The sequence below is a fragment of the Leucoraja erinacea genome, chromosome 23 (genome assembly GCF_028641065.1).
Source record: "Leucoraja erinacea ecotype New England chromosome 23, Leri_hhj_1, whole genome shotgun sequence".
Lineage (NCBI taxonomy): Eukaryota > Metazoa > Chordata > Chondrichthyes > Rajiformes > Rajidae > Leucoraja > Leucoraja erinaceus.
Window position 1 is genome coordinate 9,118,226 of NC_073399.1, and position 17,427 is coordinate 9,135,652.

Here is a 17,427-nt window from a genome sequence, read left to right on the forward strand (position 1 = left end):
TCGCTGGACAGTTGCCCGGGGCCTCACGAGCATAGAGGCCCCATACTAATCTATGTAGTGTTATTGTAGAACATGAAAACGGAGAAGAACATCGTAAATGCATGGCGGCATATTTAATTCAGCATAAAGAAACTGGAAGTGTAGGGGCCCCAGTGCACAGCTTTGCCCGGGGGCCTAGAATGCTGTTAAGACGGCCCTGCTTGAAACCCGTAGGTCCGGGGGGTGTGGGGGGTAGACAGTGGTGTGGGGCTGGGGTAGACAGGGGTCAGTACCAAGATGGAGAGCAGGATGGGGGTACGGATGATCCACCAGTAAGCCATGTTCTCGTTGGTCATCCAACACCTGCGGGCAACAAACACTCGTCAACATGGCGACCACCTCACATACGGCACTCTCCCCCCCGCACCCTTCCCCCCTCCCTCTACTTCCTCAGAAGGCAGGTCCCCAACAACTCTCACCAAGTCTCCCAAGATGGTCAAACAAGATTATAGCCTATCACTACATTCCAGTGTATAACTGGTACAAGGAAACATATAATACTTAATTTAATAATATGACAACATATTGCCCCCTTTACTCACTAATTATCATGAAATATAATTATCAAGCAAGTAAAGAAAAAGACAGTGATTGATCATGTATGTTTACAGAGGTGGCAGCCTGGCACCCACACACAATCACACACACACACACACACATACACACTCACTCATTTCTTGAAGACAATAAGTGTAGGAAGGAACTGCAGCTGCTGATATACACTGAAGGTAGACACAAAGTGCTGGAGTACCTCAGCAGGACAGGCAGCCTCTCTGGAGAGAAGGAATGGGTGACCCATTCAGACTGAAGAAGGGTCTCGACCCGAAACGTCACCCATTCCTTCTCTCCAGAGATGCTGCCTGTCCCGCGGAGTTACTCCGGCATTTTGTGTCTATCCCGAATCTGGAGGTGTGAGTTTTCACACTTCTGTCCCTTTTGCCTGGAGTTCAAGCGTGATCAAGTGTAATCTGGGTGGAGACCAGGGGTGGGGAACCTTTTCATGTTGGAACGCCGCATTAAATTAGCTGTAATCTAATAACGCCGCATCCAAGACACTTCAGTTAGATATACTTCGAAATGTACATTATTTTGTTAAAAAAGCCCTCATGACGTACTAATGTTTTAATTGTGGCCCGTCAGTCGGGGAGGATTATTTAGTCGAATCTTCTTTTACTCTTTGGTATTTTAAATACGTTCATTTTAAGATAAAAATAAAAATAATAAAAGACATATTAATAAAAACATGTTAATAAAAATAAACGGATTTTGTTCTACAAAATTTGGATTCATTCAAAAGGATGCATTTAATGGCGTAGATGGCAGCATGTGGCCTTAAGGCCGCAGGTTCCCCACCCCTGGTCGAGACCCTTCTTCAGAAGAGAATCAGATTAAATTAGTATGGGAATTAGTGTAAACGTCACACCGACATCCATTCACTCACCCAGTGTTTTCATACAAATATTTCACGACTATCCATGGAACAACGAACAACACTGGTGATCCTGAAAACCAACAGAAAACTGGTTAACAACTAGTTAATTTAGTTTGGTTTAGTTTAGAGACACGGCACAGAGACAGGCCCTTCGGCCCATCGAGCCAGTCACCCGTTCATACACTAGTCTCTACGGTCTCTCATTCTCGCATCCACTCCCTACACACCAGGGGGGCAATTAACCTACAAACCCGCACATCTTTTGGGTTGCGGGAGGACACCGGAGCACCCGGAGGAAACCCACGCGGTCACGGGGAGAACGTGCAAACTCCCCACAGACAGCACCTGAGGTCAGGATCGAAGCGGGGGTCTCTGGCACTGTGAGGCAGTGGCTCTATCCGGGGGAAGAGGGGGGGGGCAGGGGGAGGGAGATCAGACTCACTCTCCGTCTAGCTCCCATCGGAGGACACTCAGGAGCCAGCACACGGCTTGGTTTCACATCAAATGCTGGATGAGTTGAGTATAGGAGCAAAGAGGTCCTTCTGCAGTTGTACAGGGCCCTGGTGAGACCACACCTGGAGTATTGTGTGCAGTTTTGGTCTCCTAATTTGAGGAAGAACATTCTTGTCATTGAGGGAGTGCAGCGCAGGTTCACCAGATTAATTCCCAAGCTGGCGGGACTGACATACGATGAAAGAATGGAGCGACTGGGCTTATATTCACTGGAATTTAGAAGGATGAGAGGGTATCTTTTCAAAACATATAAAATTATTAAGGGATTGGACACGCTAGAGGCAGGAAACATGTTCCCGCTGTTGGGGGAGTCCAGAACCAGGGGCCACAGTTTAAGAATAAGGGGTAAGGCATTTCAAACTGAGATGAGGCAAAACCTTTTCACCCAGAGAGTTGTGAATCTGTGGAATTCTCTGCCTCAGAAGGCAGTGGAGGCCAATTCACTGGATGCTTTCAAAAGAAGGTTAGATAGGGCTAGGGCTAGCGGAATCTGTGGATATGGGGAGAAGGCAGGAACGGGGTGCTGATTGTGGATGATCAGCCATGATCACATTGAACGGTAGTGCTGGCTCCAAGGGCCAAATGGCCTGCTCCTGCACCTATTTTCCATGTTTCAATGTTTCTAGTAACTCAGCGGGACAGGCAGCATCTCTGGAGAGAAGGATTGGGTGATGTTTTGGGTCGAGACCTTTCTTCGGAGGCATAAAGATATGGAAGGGTAAGGTGGGAAAACACAGAGCAAAGGGGACAATTTGCCAGAGAAATGAGGGAACAAGGAACTGTAGAAGGTACACAAAAATGCTGGAGAAACTCAGCGGGTGCAGCAGCATCTATGGAGCGAAGGAAATAGGTAACGTTTTGGGCCAAAACCCTTCTTCAGACTTGTAGATGCTGGTTTACAAAAAAAGACAGAGTGCTGGAGTGAGTCAGAGGTTATTTCAGTCTGAAGAATGGTCCTGACCAGAAACTTCACCTGTCCATATTATCCAGAGATGCTGCTTGACCCGCTGAGTTACTCCAGCACGTTGGGTCTTTTCTCTCTCTCGTAAAACAGCAACTGCAGTTCCATGTATTCACCCATTCACTCGCCGGGTTTTGTCCAGCTTTCTCCCTCCCACTGGGTCCGAAGGGTCCCGACCCCAAACGTCACCCATCCGCGTTATAGACCAAGAAAATAGGTGCAGGCATAGGCCATTCGGCCCTTCGAGCCAGCACCGCCATTCAATGTGATCATGGCTGATCATCCCCAATCCTGCCTTCTCCCCATATCCCCCTGACTCCGCTATCTTTAACAGATGCTGCCTGAACCCGCTGAGTTACTCCAGCACTTTGTGTCTTTTTTTTGTGGTTGAATTTACAGGGTGTTGGTGAAGTCCAGGTGAGGGAATTTGTCTCGCTCAGCATTCCACCCGCAGCTCTCGCTGGGGGGAGGGGAGAACAGTCGGCTCAGGCAGTTGTCTCAAGGCAAGGAACGGCCAAAGTCAACCGCAAAGCCATGGATGGGAGAGCGCAAGGCCAAGGGGCATTGATTGGACATAGGTACATGGGGGGGGGGGGGGAACGTTTTAGTTTAGTTTGGAGAAACAGTACAGAAACAGGCCCTTCGGCCCACCGAGTCCGTACCGACCAGCGATCCCCGCACACTAACACTATCCTACACACACTCGGGACAATTTACATTCATACCAAGCCAATTAACCTACAAACCTGCATGTCTTTAGATTGTGGGAGGAAATTGGGTCTCCGGCGCTGTAAGGCAGTAAATCTACTGCTGCGCCACCATGCCACCCTTTAGAGGTTTAGAGGATATGGGCCAAACACAGGTAGGTAGGTCTAGTGTAGATGGGACTGGTGTAGATGGAACTTGTTGGTGAGCATGGGCAAATTGGGCCGAAGGGCCTGTTCCAACGCTCTATGACTATAATTCTGTGGCTCTATGGCTCTATGGGTGAGTGGGTGAGTGGGGAACCTACCCCAGCCGATACACAAGTAGATGTTGAAGTAGTTCATCTCTGAGAAGACGGTGACCACCAGCAGATTGTGCAGGTAGATGCCCTCGATCAGCAGCCAGTAGTAATTGGCCCCGATGCAGTACTGCATCAGCACCTGTGCAGTCCGACACCCCGCCGCAGTCTGCAGAGGAATGAAACTGGGGGTTAGAGCGCAAGCAACGAGCAGCCAGAGTAACCACAGCAGCGCACAGCGGCAAACATCTGCTCCAGATGTGGCCGCCCCACCAAACACGTGTGATCACTCGAATTTAGTTTAGTTTATGTTGTAGTTTCGAGATACAGCGTGGAAACAGGCCCTTCGGCCCACCGAGTCCGCGCCAACCAGCGATCCCCGCACACTAACGCTGCCCTGTACACACTAGGGACAATTTACAACTTTACCGAAGCCAATTAACCTGCAAACCTGCACGTCTTTGGAGTGGGGGGAACCGGAGCACCCGGAGAAAACTCCGTACAGACATCACCCGTGGTCAGGATCGAACCTGGGTCTCTGGCGCAGTGAGGCAGCGACTCTACCGCTGCGCCTCCTATGAATAACAGGTCAGGTTTGAGGGGCTGAATGGACACACAGGCGGTTAAAGTAAACGTTCCCCAGCTCTTTGATGGTTGTTGGGTTACATTCCAAGCTGGGAGCTAGACCTTGTCGACTGCACACAATCTCCAACCATGAGTGCACTGGGACCGAGCCTACCAACTAATCCGGTAATCAGTGCTGTGTTGTCTTTGGCTAATCATTATATTCTTAGGTTAACCCACAATAGGGCATTGAGAATGGGATTTGAAGAGTAGAAAAACATAGTTTCTCAAGATAATGAGTCTATTTATAGATCTTTTATCGCCTTGCGTTTGGCAGAGATAGAGGAGGTGGACAATGGGACAAAATAACAATGCTGGCCCCCACACAAGTCTCCTCATTTCCATCTCTCTCCTCCCCCATTGAATGTTGAGGTCAGGGAACCCATCTTTGTTTTAGGAGATACAGCGCGAAAACAGGCCCTTGGGCAACGGCCAGCGATCCCCGCACACTGGCAACTACCCTGCACACACACTGGGGACAATTTTACATTTTACACCAAGCCAATTCACCTACAAGCCCGCACGTCTTTGGAGTGTGGGAGGAAACCGAAGATCTTGGAGAAAACCCACGCAGGTCACGGGGAGAACGTGCAAACTCCGTACAGACAGCACCCGTAGTCAGGATCGAACCCGGGTCTCTGGAGCTGTATGGCAGCAGCTCTACCTGCTGAGCCACCGGGCCGTTCCGCCTTGGTGCCACAGATGATAGAGTCATACTTGTCCATGCTGGCCAATGTGCCTCATGTAAGTAAGTCCCATTTGGCCCAGATCTCTCCAAACAATTCCTCTCCATGTGCCCCATGTGCAACTAGTTGAGTTTAGTTTATTGTCACATGAGCCTCACTGAGGTTCAAATGACAATGAATAAATATTGTATTGTATTGTATTGTATGTACCGAGGTACAGTGAAAAGCTTTTGTTGTGTGCTAACCAGTCAGCAGAAAGGCTATACATGATTTTTCACACAAAGGGTGGTGGGTGTATGGAACGAGCTGTCGGAGGAGATAGTTGAGGCTGGGACTATCCCAATGTTTAAGAAACAATGAGACAGGCACATGGATAAGACAGGTTTGAAGGGATAGGAGCCAAACGCAGGGAGGTGGGACTAATGTAGCTGGGACATGTTGGTCAGTATGGGCAAGTTGGGCCAAAGGGCCTGTTTCCACACTGTATCACTCTGTGACACTTACATACCAATGTGGCTTTTCAATGCTGTTAGAGTACCTGCCTCATCCATCTCCTCTGACACAAGGAACTGTTGATGCTTTACTTTAAACTTTAGAGATACAGCACGGAAACAGGCCCTTCGGCCCATCGAGTCCGCACCAACTAGCGATCTCCGCACACTAGCACTATCCTACACACGAGGGACAATTTACAATTTTTACCAAAGCCAATTAAACTACAACCCTGCACCTTGGGAGGAAACCGGAGCACCCGGGGAAAACCCACGCAGGTCACGGGGAGAGCGTGCAAACTCCGTACAGACAGCACCCATGGTCAGGATGGAACCCGTGTCTCTGGCGCTGTGAGGCGGCAACTCTACCACTGCGCCGCCGTGCTTTCCTTTTACCAAGGGTAGGGGCATCAAGAACGAGAGGATAAAGGTTTAAGCAGAGAGGGGAAAGATTTAATAGGAATCTGAGGGGGCAACTTTTCCACACAGAAAATGGAAGACGTTACCAGAGGAGCTAATGTAGTTGAGGTTGGGACTATAACATTAAAAAGACATTTGGATAGGTACGTGGATAAGAAAGGTTTGGAGAGACAGGGGCCAAACGCAGGCAGGTTTCCTCCCACATTCCAAAGATGTGCAGATGTGCAGGTTAATTGGCTTCTGCAATTGTCCCCAGTGTGTGGGATAGTGATAGTGTGCGGGGTGATCGCTGGTTGGCACGGACTCGGTGGGCCGAAGGGCCTGTTTTCACGCTGTATCTCTTAAAATCTAAAGGATGCTGTAGAAATGTATTTCTAACACAGGTGGGTAAAACATAGAAAAATAGGTGCAGGAGTTGGCCATTCGGCCCTTCGAGCCAGCACCACCATTCAATAACATAATGTTAACTCCTTTAAGGTCATGGAGTTCGTGGTCCCTGGTTAGGGACCTGCTTCGGGAGCTCCAGTCCACGGGAGCTTCGACCGCCCCGACTGCAGATGATTCGACTCCCCCCCGCCCACGGGAGAAAAAGGATGAAAGAAAGAAGATAAGACTCCATCGCGGTGAGGAATGTGGAGGAGTCGCTGTGGTGGATGTTTCTGTAAAAATGTTATGGGGTTGTGTGTTTTGTTGCTTTTTTTGGTAAATCAAATTCCTCGTATGATTTACATACTTGTTTAATTTTCATACTTGGCTAATTAAAAATCAATTCCAATTCCAATTCCAATATGATCATGGCGGGTCATCGAAAACCGGGGCCCCACTCCCGATACGGGGATCTGGGGGGGGGGGGGCGGCTGTGGGACGTGATCCTACCTCGTTGTTGAACCAGACTTCAATGTCGACAGCCTCGGGGAACTGGTTGTGCTGCGTTTTGAAGAGGGCATCTTTGATGAGGATGGACATGGCTCGCAGAATGAAGGAGGCAAAGAGGTTCATGTGGATGTAGTTCCTCATGCAGTGGAGCTTCCTGACGGGGCAAAGTACAGGAGGGTTTAGGGGATCGTGACTTAGAAAGGGGCTGATCGCAGAGGCTGGAGCCCCCCCGGCACTCCCTCACCCTCACCACCCCTCCCAGACATCCCTCCTCTTCCAAGTCTTCCCCTTCCCTCTCTACCCCTTCCCCTCTACCATGGAGGTGTAGATGGGGGGGGTGGGGGGGGGGGCTACATCTAGGCCTGTAAGGGACGTGCATCTCTACCACTTTTACGTTGATGAAGCCAGTTGTACATGCCACTCAGGAAAGAAGATAATTATTCGACAATCACTTCGGATGGCCTTAAACTTTCTGGGACTTAACGAAAAAAAGACAGAAGTGATTTTGTTCGGCCCTAATAGGTGCCGTGAACCTCCCTCTGTTGACTTGGGTCCACTTGCAGTGTTTGTAAAGCCAACAGAAACCTGGGTTTTATGATGGACGGTTTGAAATGAGGCGCATGGTTAAGTCCAGCTTCTTTCACTTAGGAAGCTGGCAAAGAGAAGCCCAAGCGGCAGCATTTTGAAACAGTTTCACGCCTGGCTGATTACTGTAGTTCCTCTACATGCTCACGAGCTTCGTTGGCTTCTCCAGTGACCAAAATGGGGCCTTTTAACCGGAACTCGAAAGGGGAGCACATTACGCCAATTTAGGCTCCCAGTGCACGGAGTTCATTTTAAAATTATTTTATTTGAAATCATTGGGCCGGCCCACAGCCTTATCTCTGAGACGGCTGGAGCCCCTCAGGTCAGCGGATCAGCTGCTCCTTGAGGTACCAGGTCTAAGCGGAAGCTCACCACCCCTCCCAGACTTTTCATCCCCCCACTCTGGAACACCCTTGCCGCTACCAGGCCCCTTCCCCCATCTTTAAATCTCCTAAAAACCATTTGAGGCTTTCGTGGCTGAGATGTTCCTGTTTTAGTGCTTTTAATGTCTTTTAATGGTGATCTGTGTGAGGGAATGGTGGGCTACATCCCATGTACAACACTTTGTGGTAACTGATGTTGTCTATAAATAAAGTTATATTATTATTATTATTATTATTATTATTCTGTATAACGTATGGCATCTCTGTGTGGTATCTCAGCTGCACGGAGGCGGAGAGGAGAGCTCTTCAGAGCGCAGAGGATCATTGGGACAGAGCTACCAGCCTTGGAGGGCATCTACCACACACGGTGCCTCAGGAAGGCCGTCAGCATCCATAAAGACTCCTCAAACCCTTGTAACGGTCTGTTCGAACTACTTCCCTCTGGCAGACGTTACAAGGCCTTCTATGCCCGCACCTCTCGACTCAGAAACAGCTTCATTCCCAGAGCTATAGCGGCTCTGAACCGGCCCTGCTGAGTGCCCCCCACCCCCCCTGGACTGTCTCCCTCGGATGGTCACGACACACAGTTTATTTATTTATTTTATTTTTTGACATCGGTTGGAAGCTGCATACTAAATCTCGTTGCACTGATGTGCAATGACATTAAAATATATTATTATTATTATTATTATTATTATTATTATTCTGCAATTGCAGGAAGACAAAAATGCTGGAGAAACTCAGCGGGTGAGGCAGCATCTATGGAGCAAAGGAAATAGGCAACGTTTCGGGCCGAAACCCTTCTTCAGACTGCAATTGTAGTCTAGCTGGTCTAGTTTAGTTTGGAGATACAGCGCGGAAACAGGCCCTTCGGCCCACTGAGACCGTGCTGACCAGCGATCCCCGCACACTAACGCTATCCTACACACACACACACTAGGGGACAATTTACATTTTTTACTGAAGCCAATGAACCTGCACGTTTTTGGAGCATGGGAGGAAACCGGAGCACCCGGAGAAAACCCCCGCAGGTCACGGGGAGAAAGTGCAAACTCCGTACAGACGGCACCCATAGTCGGGGATCGAACCCGGGTCTCCGGCGCTGCATTTGCTGTAAGGCAGCAACTCTACCGCTGCGCCACCGTGCCGTCCTTTATCGGAGGGGAGAGCGACAGAGAGATACTTCGCTTACCTGAATCCCACCAGAATTCCCAACGCCAACACAAGGGTCGCCAGGGAGAGGGAGAATCCCACCGTGTACATCACTATGAACCCGTCTAGAATCCTGCCATGCTCCTGCTGAAGACACAGAAAAGTAGGGATTACTAATATAGGAATATAATAGAATGGAATACGGTACAGTGGCACAGCGGTAGAGTTGCTGCCTCATAGCGCCAGAGACGCAGGTTCGATCCTGACCACTGGGTGCTGAGTGTGCAGAGTTTGCACGTTCTCCCCGAGACCTGCGTGGGTTTCCTCCGGGTGCTCCGGTTTCCTCCCACACTCCAAAGACGTGCGGGTTTGTAGGTTCATTGGCTCCGGTAAGAATTGTAAATTGTCCCTCACGTGTAGGATAGTGTTAGTGTACGGGGTGATCACTGGTCGGCACAGACTCAGTGGGCCGAAGGGCCGGTATCTCTGAAGTAAAGTCTAAAAACAGGGATGTAATGCTGAGGCTTTATAAGGCACCAGTCAGACTGCATTTGGAGTATTGTGAGCAGTTTTGGGCCCCATGTCTGGGGAAGGGTGTGCTGGCTCTGGTGAGGGTCCAGAGGAGGTTTACGAGAAAGATCCCAGGAATGAGTGGGTTAACGAATGATGAGCGTTAGTCGGCACTAGGCCTGTACTCGCTGGAGTTTAGATAGATGAGGGGGGACCTGATTGAAATATACAGAATAGTGAAAGGCCTGGATAGAGTGGATGTGGAGAGGATGTTTCCACTAGTGGGAGAATCTAGGGCTAGAGGGCACAGCCTCGTAATAAAAGGACGTACCTTTTACGAAGGAGATGAGGAGGAATTTCTTTAGTCAGCGGATGGTGAATCTGTGGAATTCTTTGCCACAGAAGGCAGTGGAGGCCATCAGTGGATCTTTTTAAGGCGGAGATTGACGGATTTTTGATTAGTACGGGTGTCGGGGGTTATGGGGAGAAGGCAGGAGAATGGGGTTAGGAGGGAGAGATAGATCAGCCACGATTGAATGGCTGAGTAGACATGATGGACCGAATGGCCTAATTCTGCTCCCATCACGTATTATTTTGGTCTGTGATGGCTTCCCTTGGATGAGATCATTGGCAGCAAAATAGCGCTTCAGTTAACTGTTCATTTTCATTTGAATTGTCCCAATGGATTAGGCGACAGCCCAGAGGCTCCAGGCCTGAGCTTAAAGGCTTAAGGCCTCAATTTAATGGTTCTGGGCCTCAATTTAAAGGTTCTGGGCCTCAATTTAAAGGCTGCAGGTCTCTAAGGCTTCGGGCCTCAGTCCAGAGGCTTCAGGCCTGGGCCCAGGGTCGGTTGCTCACCCCTGGGCTCCAGGCCACCGTACGTGGGGGGCCAGGTGAGCCCCGGGAACACACCTGAGCTTGGTCATCGTTGGGGTCGTTTTCACACTGACTGCTGTCCCTCCAGGGCTGCTTCACCGAGTCCGTCAGCCACTCACCATCCAGCCCACACCTCCTGAACACGGAGCCGCCCTGCACTGCAAGAGAGAGGAGTCAGACAGTGCCTTGGCACTTACACTGGGGGACCAGGCAGTGGATGTGTTATGGGGAGAAGGCAGGAGAATGGGGTTGAGAGGGAATAAGATTGATCAGCCATGATTGAATGACAGAGTAGACTTGATGGGCCGAATGGCCTTTATTCTGCTCCTACAACTTGTGAATGGCCTACAAGACAGGGATCGGCCTATAGACCCATGGACAGGCCGCGGTGGCGCAGCGGTAGAGATGCTGCCTTACAAAAATAAATTATTTTTGATACAAAAAAAAAATAGACAATAGGTGCAGGAGTAGGCCATTCGGCCCTTCGATCTAGCACCGGCATTCATGGCTGATCATCCCCAATCAGTGCCCCGTTCCTGCCTTCTCCCCATATCCGATGACTCTGCTATTTTTAAGAGCCCTATCAAGCTCTCTCTTGAAAGCATTCAGAGAACCCGCCTCCACCTGAGGCAGAGAATTCCACAGACTCGCCACTCTCTGTGAGAAAAAGTGTTTCCTCGTCTCCGTTCTAAATGGCTGACTCCTTATTCTTAAACTGTGGCCCCTGGTTCTGGACTCCCCCAACATCGGGAACATGTTTCCTGCCTCTAGCGTGTCCAAACCCTTAACAATCTTATATGTTTCAATGAGATACCCTCTCATCCTTCTAAACTCCAGAGTGTACAAGCCCAGCCACTCCATTCTCTCAGCGTATAACAGTCCCGCCAACCCGGGAATTAACCTTGTAAATGTACTTGGGATCGATTCAAGGGCTGCCTTGAGTTCCCTGAAGGTGCTGGACATTTACCTGCATGATACCAAGGCAGGTACCAGGGACAGGAGACGTTGGCGGTGGTGTTGGGGAGGGCGTCGGGCCAACAGGCGTACTTGTCAAAGGTCCGGTTACAGACCACACCTGCGGAGAGGAGACAAATAGTGGCGATGAGCGGAGAAGGATTGTACCTGGAGGTAAAGGAAGTGAACTTCAGTCGGGGTAAACACACGCGCGCGCGGGGCTAGGGGAACCCGGCGGGTCAGGCAGCACCGGGTAAGTGAATGGACCAGCGATGTTTCAGGTCGGGACCCTCCTTATGACCGATTGGGGTGGGGGGGGGGAGAAAGCTGTAAAAGAGAGGTGGGGTCAGAACCAAGTCTTGCGAATGATAGGTGGATAGGCACAAAATGTTGGAGGAACTCAGCGGGTCAGGCAGCATCTTTGGAAAAAAGGTAACGTTTTGGGTCGAGACCCTTCAACAGGCCCGAATCGTCACCGTTACCTTTTCTCCACAGATGCTGCCTGACCCGCTGCATTACTTCAACACTTTGTGTCTATCTTCGGTGTCAAACCAGCATCTGCGGTACCTTCCTACCCAAGTGATAGGTGGATAGTGAAAGGCTTGGTTAGAGCGGATGTGGAGAGGATGTTTCCACTAGTGGGAAAGTCTAGGACCAGAGGTCACAGCCTCAGAATTAAAGGACGTTCTATCAGAGCAGCGATGAGGAGGAATTTCTTTGGTCAGAGGGTGGTGAATCTGTGGAATTCTTTGCCACAGAACGCTGTGGAGACAAAGTCAGTGGATATATTTATGACTGAGATAGATAGATTCTTGATTAGTGCGGGTGTCAGGGGTTATGGGGAGAAGGCAGGAGAATGGGGTTAGGCGGGCGAGATAGATTGAATGGCGGAGTAGACTTGATGGGTCGAATGGCCTAATTCTACTCCATCACATGACCTTATATGGGCGAGGGCGGGGTTTGGTTGGCTGACGGACGGGGTAAGTGACAAAGGATGGAGATGAAAAGCGGACAAAAGGCGTCAGATGAAGAGAGGAGAGGAGGAGTGAAATGTAAAGCTGGAGGGAGGGATGTGGGTGGAAGGGGACGGGGGGGGGGGGGGGGGTGGAGAGGCAATGGGGGAGGGGGGGGTTGTGAAAGGGAAATGGGGGACTCGGGGATGGGAGAAATGTGTCAGACCCGGGTTCCATCCTGACCTCGGGTGCTGTCTGTGCAGAGTTTGCACGTTCTCCCCGTGACCTGCGTGGGTTTTCTCCGGGTGCTCCGGTTTCCTCCCGCACTCCAAAGACGTGCGGGTTTGCAGGTTAATGGTAAAATTTCAAATTGTCCCTCGTGTGTGTGTGTGTGTGTGTGTAGGATAGTGCCAGTGTGCGGGGTGATGGCTGGTCGGCACGGGCTCGACGGGCTGAAGGGCCTGTTTCCGCGCCGTGTCCCCGCGCCGGCGGGGAGATCCTACCTTTCGGCTGCGGGTCCCTGGACATGTTCCTGGAACAATCGTTAGAGTATCTCTGCCACTTCTCCAGCGTGTTCTCCAGGACCACAGCTGATGCCCTCTGGAGGAAGATGCAAGGGCAAGGCATTGAAAACACACAGATACTGTAGACACTAAAAGCTGCAGTAACTCAACGGGACCGGCAGCATCTCTGGAGAGAATGACTGTCATATGTTGATAGAATGGAGCGGCTGGGCTTGTACACTCTGGAATGTAGAAGGCTGAGAGGGGATCTTATTGAAACATATAAGATTATTAAGGGTTTGGGCACGCTAGAGGCAGGAAACATGTTCCCGATGTCGGGGGAGTCCAGAACCAAGGGCCGCAGTTTAAGAATAAGGGGTAAGCCATTTAGAACGGAGATGAGGAAACACTTTTTCACACAGGGAGATGTGAGTCTGTGGAATTTGCTGCCTCAGAGGGCAATGGAGGCCGGTTCTCTGGATACTTTCAAGAGAGAGCTAGATAGGGCTCTTAAAAATAGCAGAGTCAGGGGATATGGGGAGAAGACAGGAACGGGGTACTGATTGGGGATGATCAGCCATGATCACATTGAAAGGCGGTGCTGGCTCGAAGGGCTGAATGGCCTACTCCTGCACCTATTGTTTATTGTGTTTCCAAGTACATTTTTATCTCTGTTTGCTTTGTTGCCTTCCAGCTAACAACGATCTTTCCAACATTTTTCCTTGATCTCCATCCCCTTTGTCCTGGTTTCATGCCTTGCTCATCCTTATCTCTGTATCTCCCTCTCCCCTGACGTAAAGTCTGAAGAAGGGTCTCGGCCCGAAACGCCACCCATCCCTTCTCGCCACAGACGCTGCCTGTGCCGCTGAGTCACTCCAGCACTTTGTGTCTATCTTTGGCGTGGAGCAGCATCTGCAGTTCCTTCCCACCCATTGAAAACAAGACTGTGTCTGTTGAAGTGGCTGGGACTCAAGCCTCTCCCAGGGGCACCCTCCACAGCATTCTCTTCACCGTAGAGATACAGCTCTTTTGCACAGTGGGTGGTGGGTGCCCGGAACGCGCTGCCGGGGGTGGTGGTGGAGGCAGATACTATAGTGGTGTTTAACAGTCACTTCGAGGTTGAATAACATTTCGTGCAAGATAAAGTCCTGTAAAGTCCAATTGAAGATAGTCCGAGGGTCTCCAATGATGTAGATAATAGCTCAGGACCGCTCTCTAGCTGGTGATAGGATGGTTCTGCAGGCATCCACAATCCTCTGTCTTGGATGGAGCTACTAGTGTGAACTAGTGTGATAGTCAGTCGAGATAAGGAACAGGTATTAGTTTAGTTTAGAGATATAGCGCAGAAACAGGGGCTATGGCCCACTGAGTCCGCGCCGACCTGCGATCCCCACACATTGACACTATCCTTCACACACTAGGGACAATTTTACATTTTATACCAAGCCAATTAACCTACACACCTGCACGTCTTTGGAGTGTGGGAGGAAACCGAAGATCTCGGAGAAAATCCACGCTGGTCACGGGGAGAACGTGCAAACCCCCTACTGACAGCGCCCATAGTCAGGATCGAACCGGGGTCTATGACGCTGTGAAGCAGCAACTCTACCGCTGCTCCACCGTCACGCCCCAAGCAACAAAAGCTTTTGACTGTAGCTCGGGGAACCTGACAATAAACAAGACCACACCAAGGGCTGAGATTGAGGAAAAACTTTTTCACCCAGAGTGTTGTGAATCTGTGGAATTCTCTGCCACAGAAGGCGGTGGAGGCCAATTCACTGGATGATTTCAAGAGAGAGTTAGATAGAGCTCTTTGGATTAAGGGAATCAAGGGATTTGGGGAGAGAAAGCAGGAACGGGGTACTGATTGTGGATGATCAGCCACGATCATATTGAATGGTGGTGTTGGCTTGAAGGGCCGAATGGCCTACTCCTGCACCTATTTTCTGTGTTTCTATGTTTCTTGCCTGATGGGAGAGGGGGGAGGGGGTAACCCAGACCAGGAGCAGCGGGCGGAGGCTCACCTGAACGTTGGCAGACAGTGCTATGAGGAGGGTGAGGAGTCGAGGCTGGACCATGCCTGTGCAGCACCTCCAAGAACCATGGGTGCGTCTCGGCCTCCGTGGATACGCAGCGGGTGGTGCAGATCAGCCCAGGGTACGAGGGCAACCCGAACTCCCTCCTGCAACAAACACTCCACCAGTCAATTATCCTGCAGCTCCGGCAAACTGAGACATGAGAGACTGTAGACATCAGAATAGCCATCAGTACACACTGGCACCGTGATCAATATACACACTGGCACCGTGATCAATACCCACACTACACACTGGCACCGTGATCAATATACACTGGCACCGTGATCAATATACACACTGGCACCGTGATCAATATACACTGGCACCGTGATCAATATACACTGGCACTGTGATCAATATACACTGGCACCGTGATCAATATACACACTGGCACCGTGATCAATATACACACTGGCACCGTGATCAATATACACACTGGCACCGTGATCAATATACACTGGCACCGTGATCAATATACACACTGGCACCGTGATCAATATACACTGGCACCGTGATCAATATACACTGGCACCGTGATCAATATACACTGGCACCGTGATCAATATACACTGGCACCGTGATCAATATACACTGGCACCGTGATCAATATACACTGGCACCGTGATCAATATACACTGGCACCGTGATCAATATACACACTGGCACCGTGATCAATATACACACTGGCACCGACCGATCAATATACACATTGGCAACGAGATCAATATACACATTGGCAACGAGATCAATATACACTGGCACCGTGATCAATATACACACTGGCACCGTGATCAATATACACACTGGCACTGCAATCAGTACAGATCAAGGGTGGATTTAGGATGGCATGGTGACGCAGCATTAGAGTCGCTGCCTCACAGTATCAGAGACCCAGGTTCAATCCTGACTACTGGTGCTATCTATATGGAGTTTGCACGTTCTCCCTGTGACCTGCATGGGTTTACTCCGGGTGCTCCGGTTTCCTCTCACTCATCAAAGACGTGCAGGGTTGTAGGTTCACTGGCTTCGGTAAAAATTGTAAATTGTCCGCAGTGTGAGGTGATCGCTGGTCGGCCTGGACTCGTTGGGCCGAAGGGCCTGTTTTCGCGCTGTATCTCTAAAGACTAAGACCGGTTAGGCGGCATCTGTGGAGGGATTGGACAGGCGACGTTTCAGGCTGGGACTCAACTAAACAGTCAGAATCTTTCAGGTAAACACAAAATGCTGGAGTTACTCAGCGGGACAGGCAGCATCTCTGGAGAGAAGGAATGGGTGACGTTTCGGTTCGAGACCCTTCTTCAGACTGATGTCAGGGGAGTGGGCGGGACAGATATAGAATGCAGTGGAAGATGGGAAGACCGGTGGGAGAACTGGGAAGGGGGAGGGAGGGGATGGAGAGAGTGGGAAAGCAAGGGCTATTTGAAGTTAGAGAAGTCAATGTTCATACCGCTGGGGTGTAAGCTGCCCAGGTGAAATATAAGGTGCTGTTCCTCCAATTTGGTCAGAAAGGTCGGATTGGGAATGAGAGGGGGAGTTAAAGTGCTGAGCAACCGGGAGATCAGGTAGGTTAAGGTGGACTGAGCGGAGGTTGTTTAGCGAATCGATCGCCGAGCCTGAGCTTGGTCTCACCGATGCAGAGAAGTTGACACCTGGAACAGCGGACACAGTAGATGAGGTTGGAGGAGGTGCAGGTGAACCTCTGCCTCACCTGGATAGATAGTGGGTGTCCTTAGATGGAGTCTAGGGGGGAGGTAAAGCGACAGGTGTTGCATCTCCTGCGGTTGCAGGGGAAAGTACCTGGGGAGGGGGTGGTTTGGGTGGGAAGGGACGAATTGACCAGGGAGTTGCGGAGGGAACGGTCTCTGGGGAAAGCAGAAAGGGGTGGAGATGGGAAGACGTGTCCAGTAGTGGGATCCCGTTGGAGGTGGCGAAAATGTCGGGGGATTATACGTTGTATGTGACGGCTGATGGGGTGGAAGGCGAGGACAAGGGGGACTCTGTCCTTGTTACGAATGGGGGGAGGGGGAGCAAGAGCGGAGCTGCGGGATATCGAGGAGAATCTTTCTCCAGAACCAGGGGCCACAGTTTAAGAATAGGGAGTAAGCCATTTAGAACGGTGATGAGGAAACACTTTTTCATACAGAGTGTTGTGAGTCTGTGGAGTTCTCTGCCTCAGCGGGCGATTGGGGCCGGTTCTCTGGATGCTTTCAAGAGAGTTAGATAGAGCTCTTCAAGATAGCGGAGTCAATGCATATGGGGAGAATGCAGGAACGGGGAACTGATTGTGGATGATCAGCCATGTTCACATTGAATGGCGGTGCTGGCTCGAAGGGTCGAATGGCCTACTCCAGCACCTATTGTCTATTGTCTATTGTCCATGAAAAATCA

The 17,427-nt window shown here is 50.4% G+C and overlaps 1 protein-coding gene across 1 annotated transcript in view; it reads right to left on the bottom strand.

Annotated features, from left to right (window-relative positions):
* Positions 1 to 17,427, bottom strand: part of gcgra (glucagon receptor a) — a 32,916-nt gene that overhangs the window by 4,521 nt on the left and 10,968 nt on the right. Inside the window, 9 exon segments of the mRNA XM_055653806.1 lie at positions 273 to 342; positions 1,481 to 1,541; positions 3,958 to 4,117; positions 7,046 to 7,199; positions 9,206 to 9,312; positions 10,588 to 10,709; positions 11,519 to 11,626; positions 12,962 to 13,058; positions 14,986 to 15,143. Coding sequence (XP_055509781.1) covers positions 273 to 342; positions 1,481 to 1,541; positions 3,958 to 4,117; positions 7,046 to 7,199; positions 9,206 to 9,312; positions 10,588 to 10,709; positions 11,519 to 11,626; positions 12,962 to 13,058; positions 14,986 to 15,039 — 933 coding nt within the window. The 5' untranslated portion in view covers positions 15,040 to 15,143.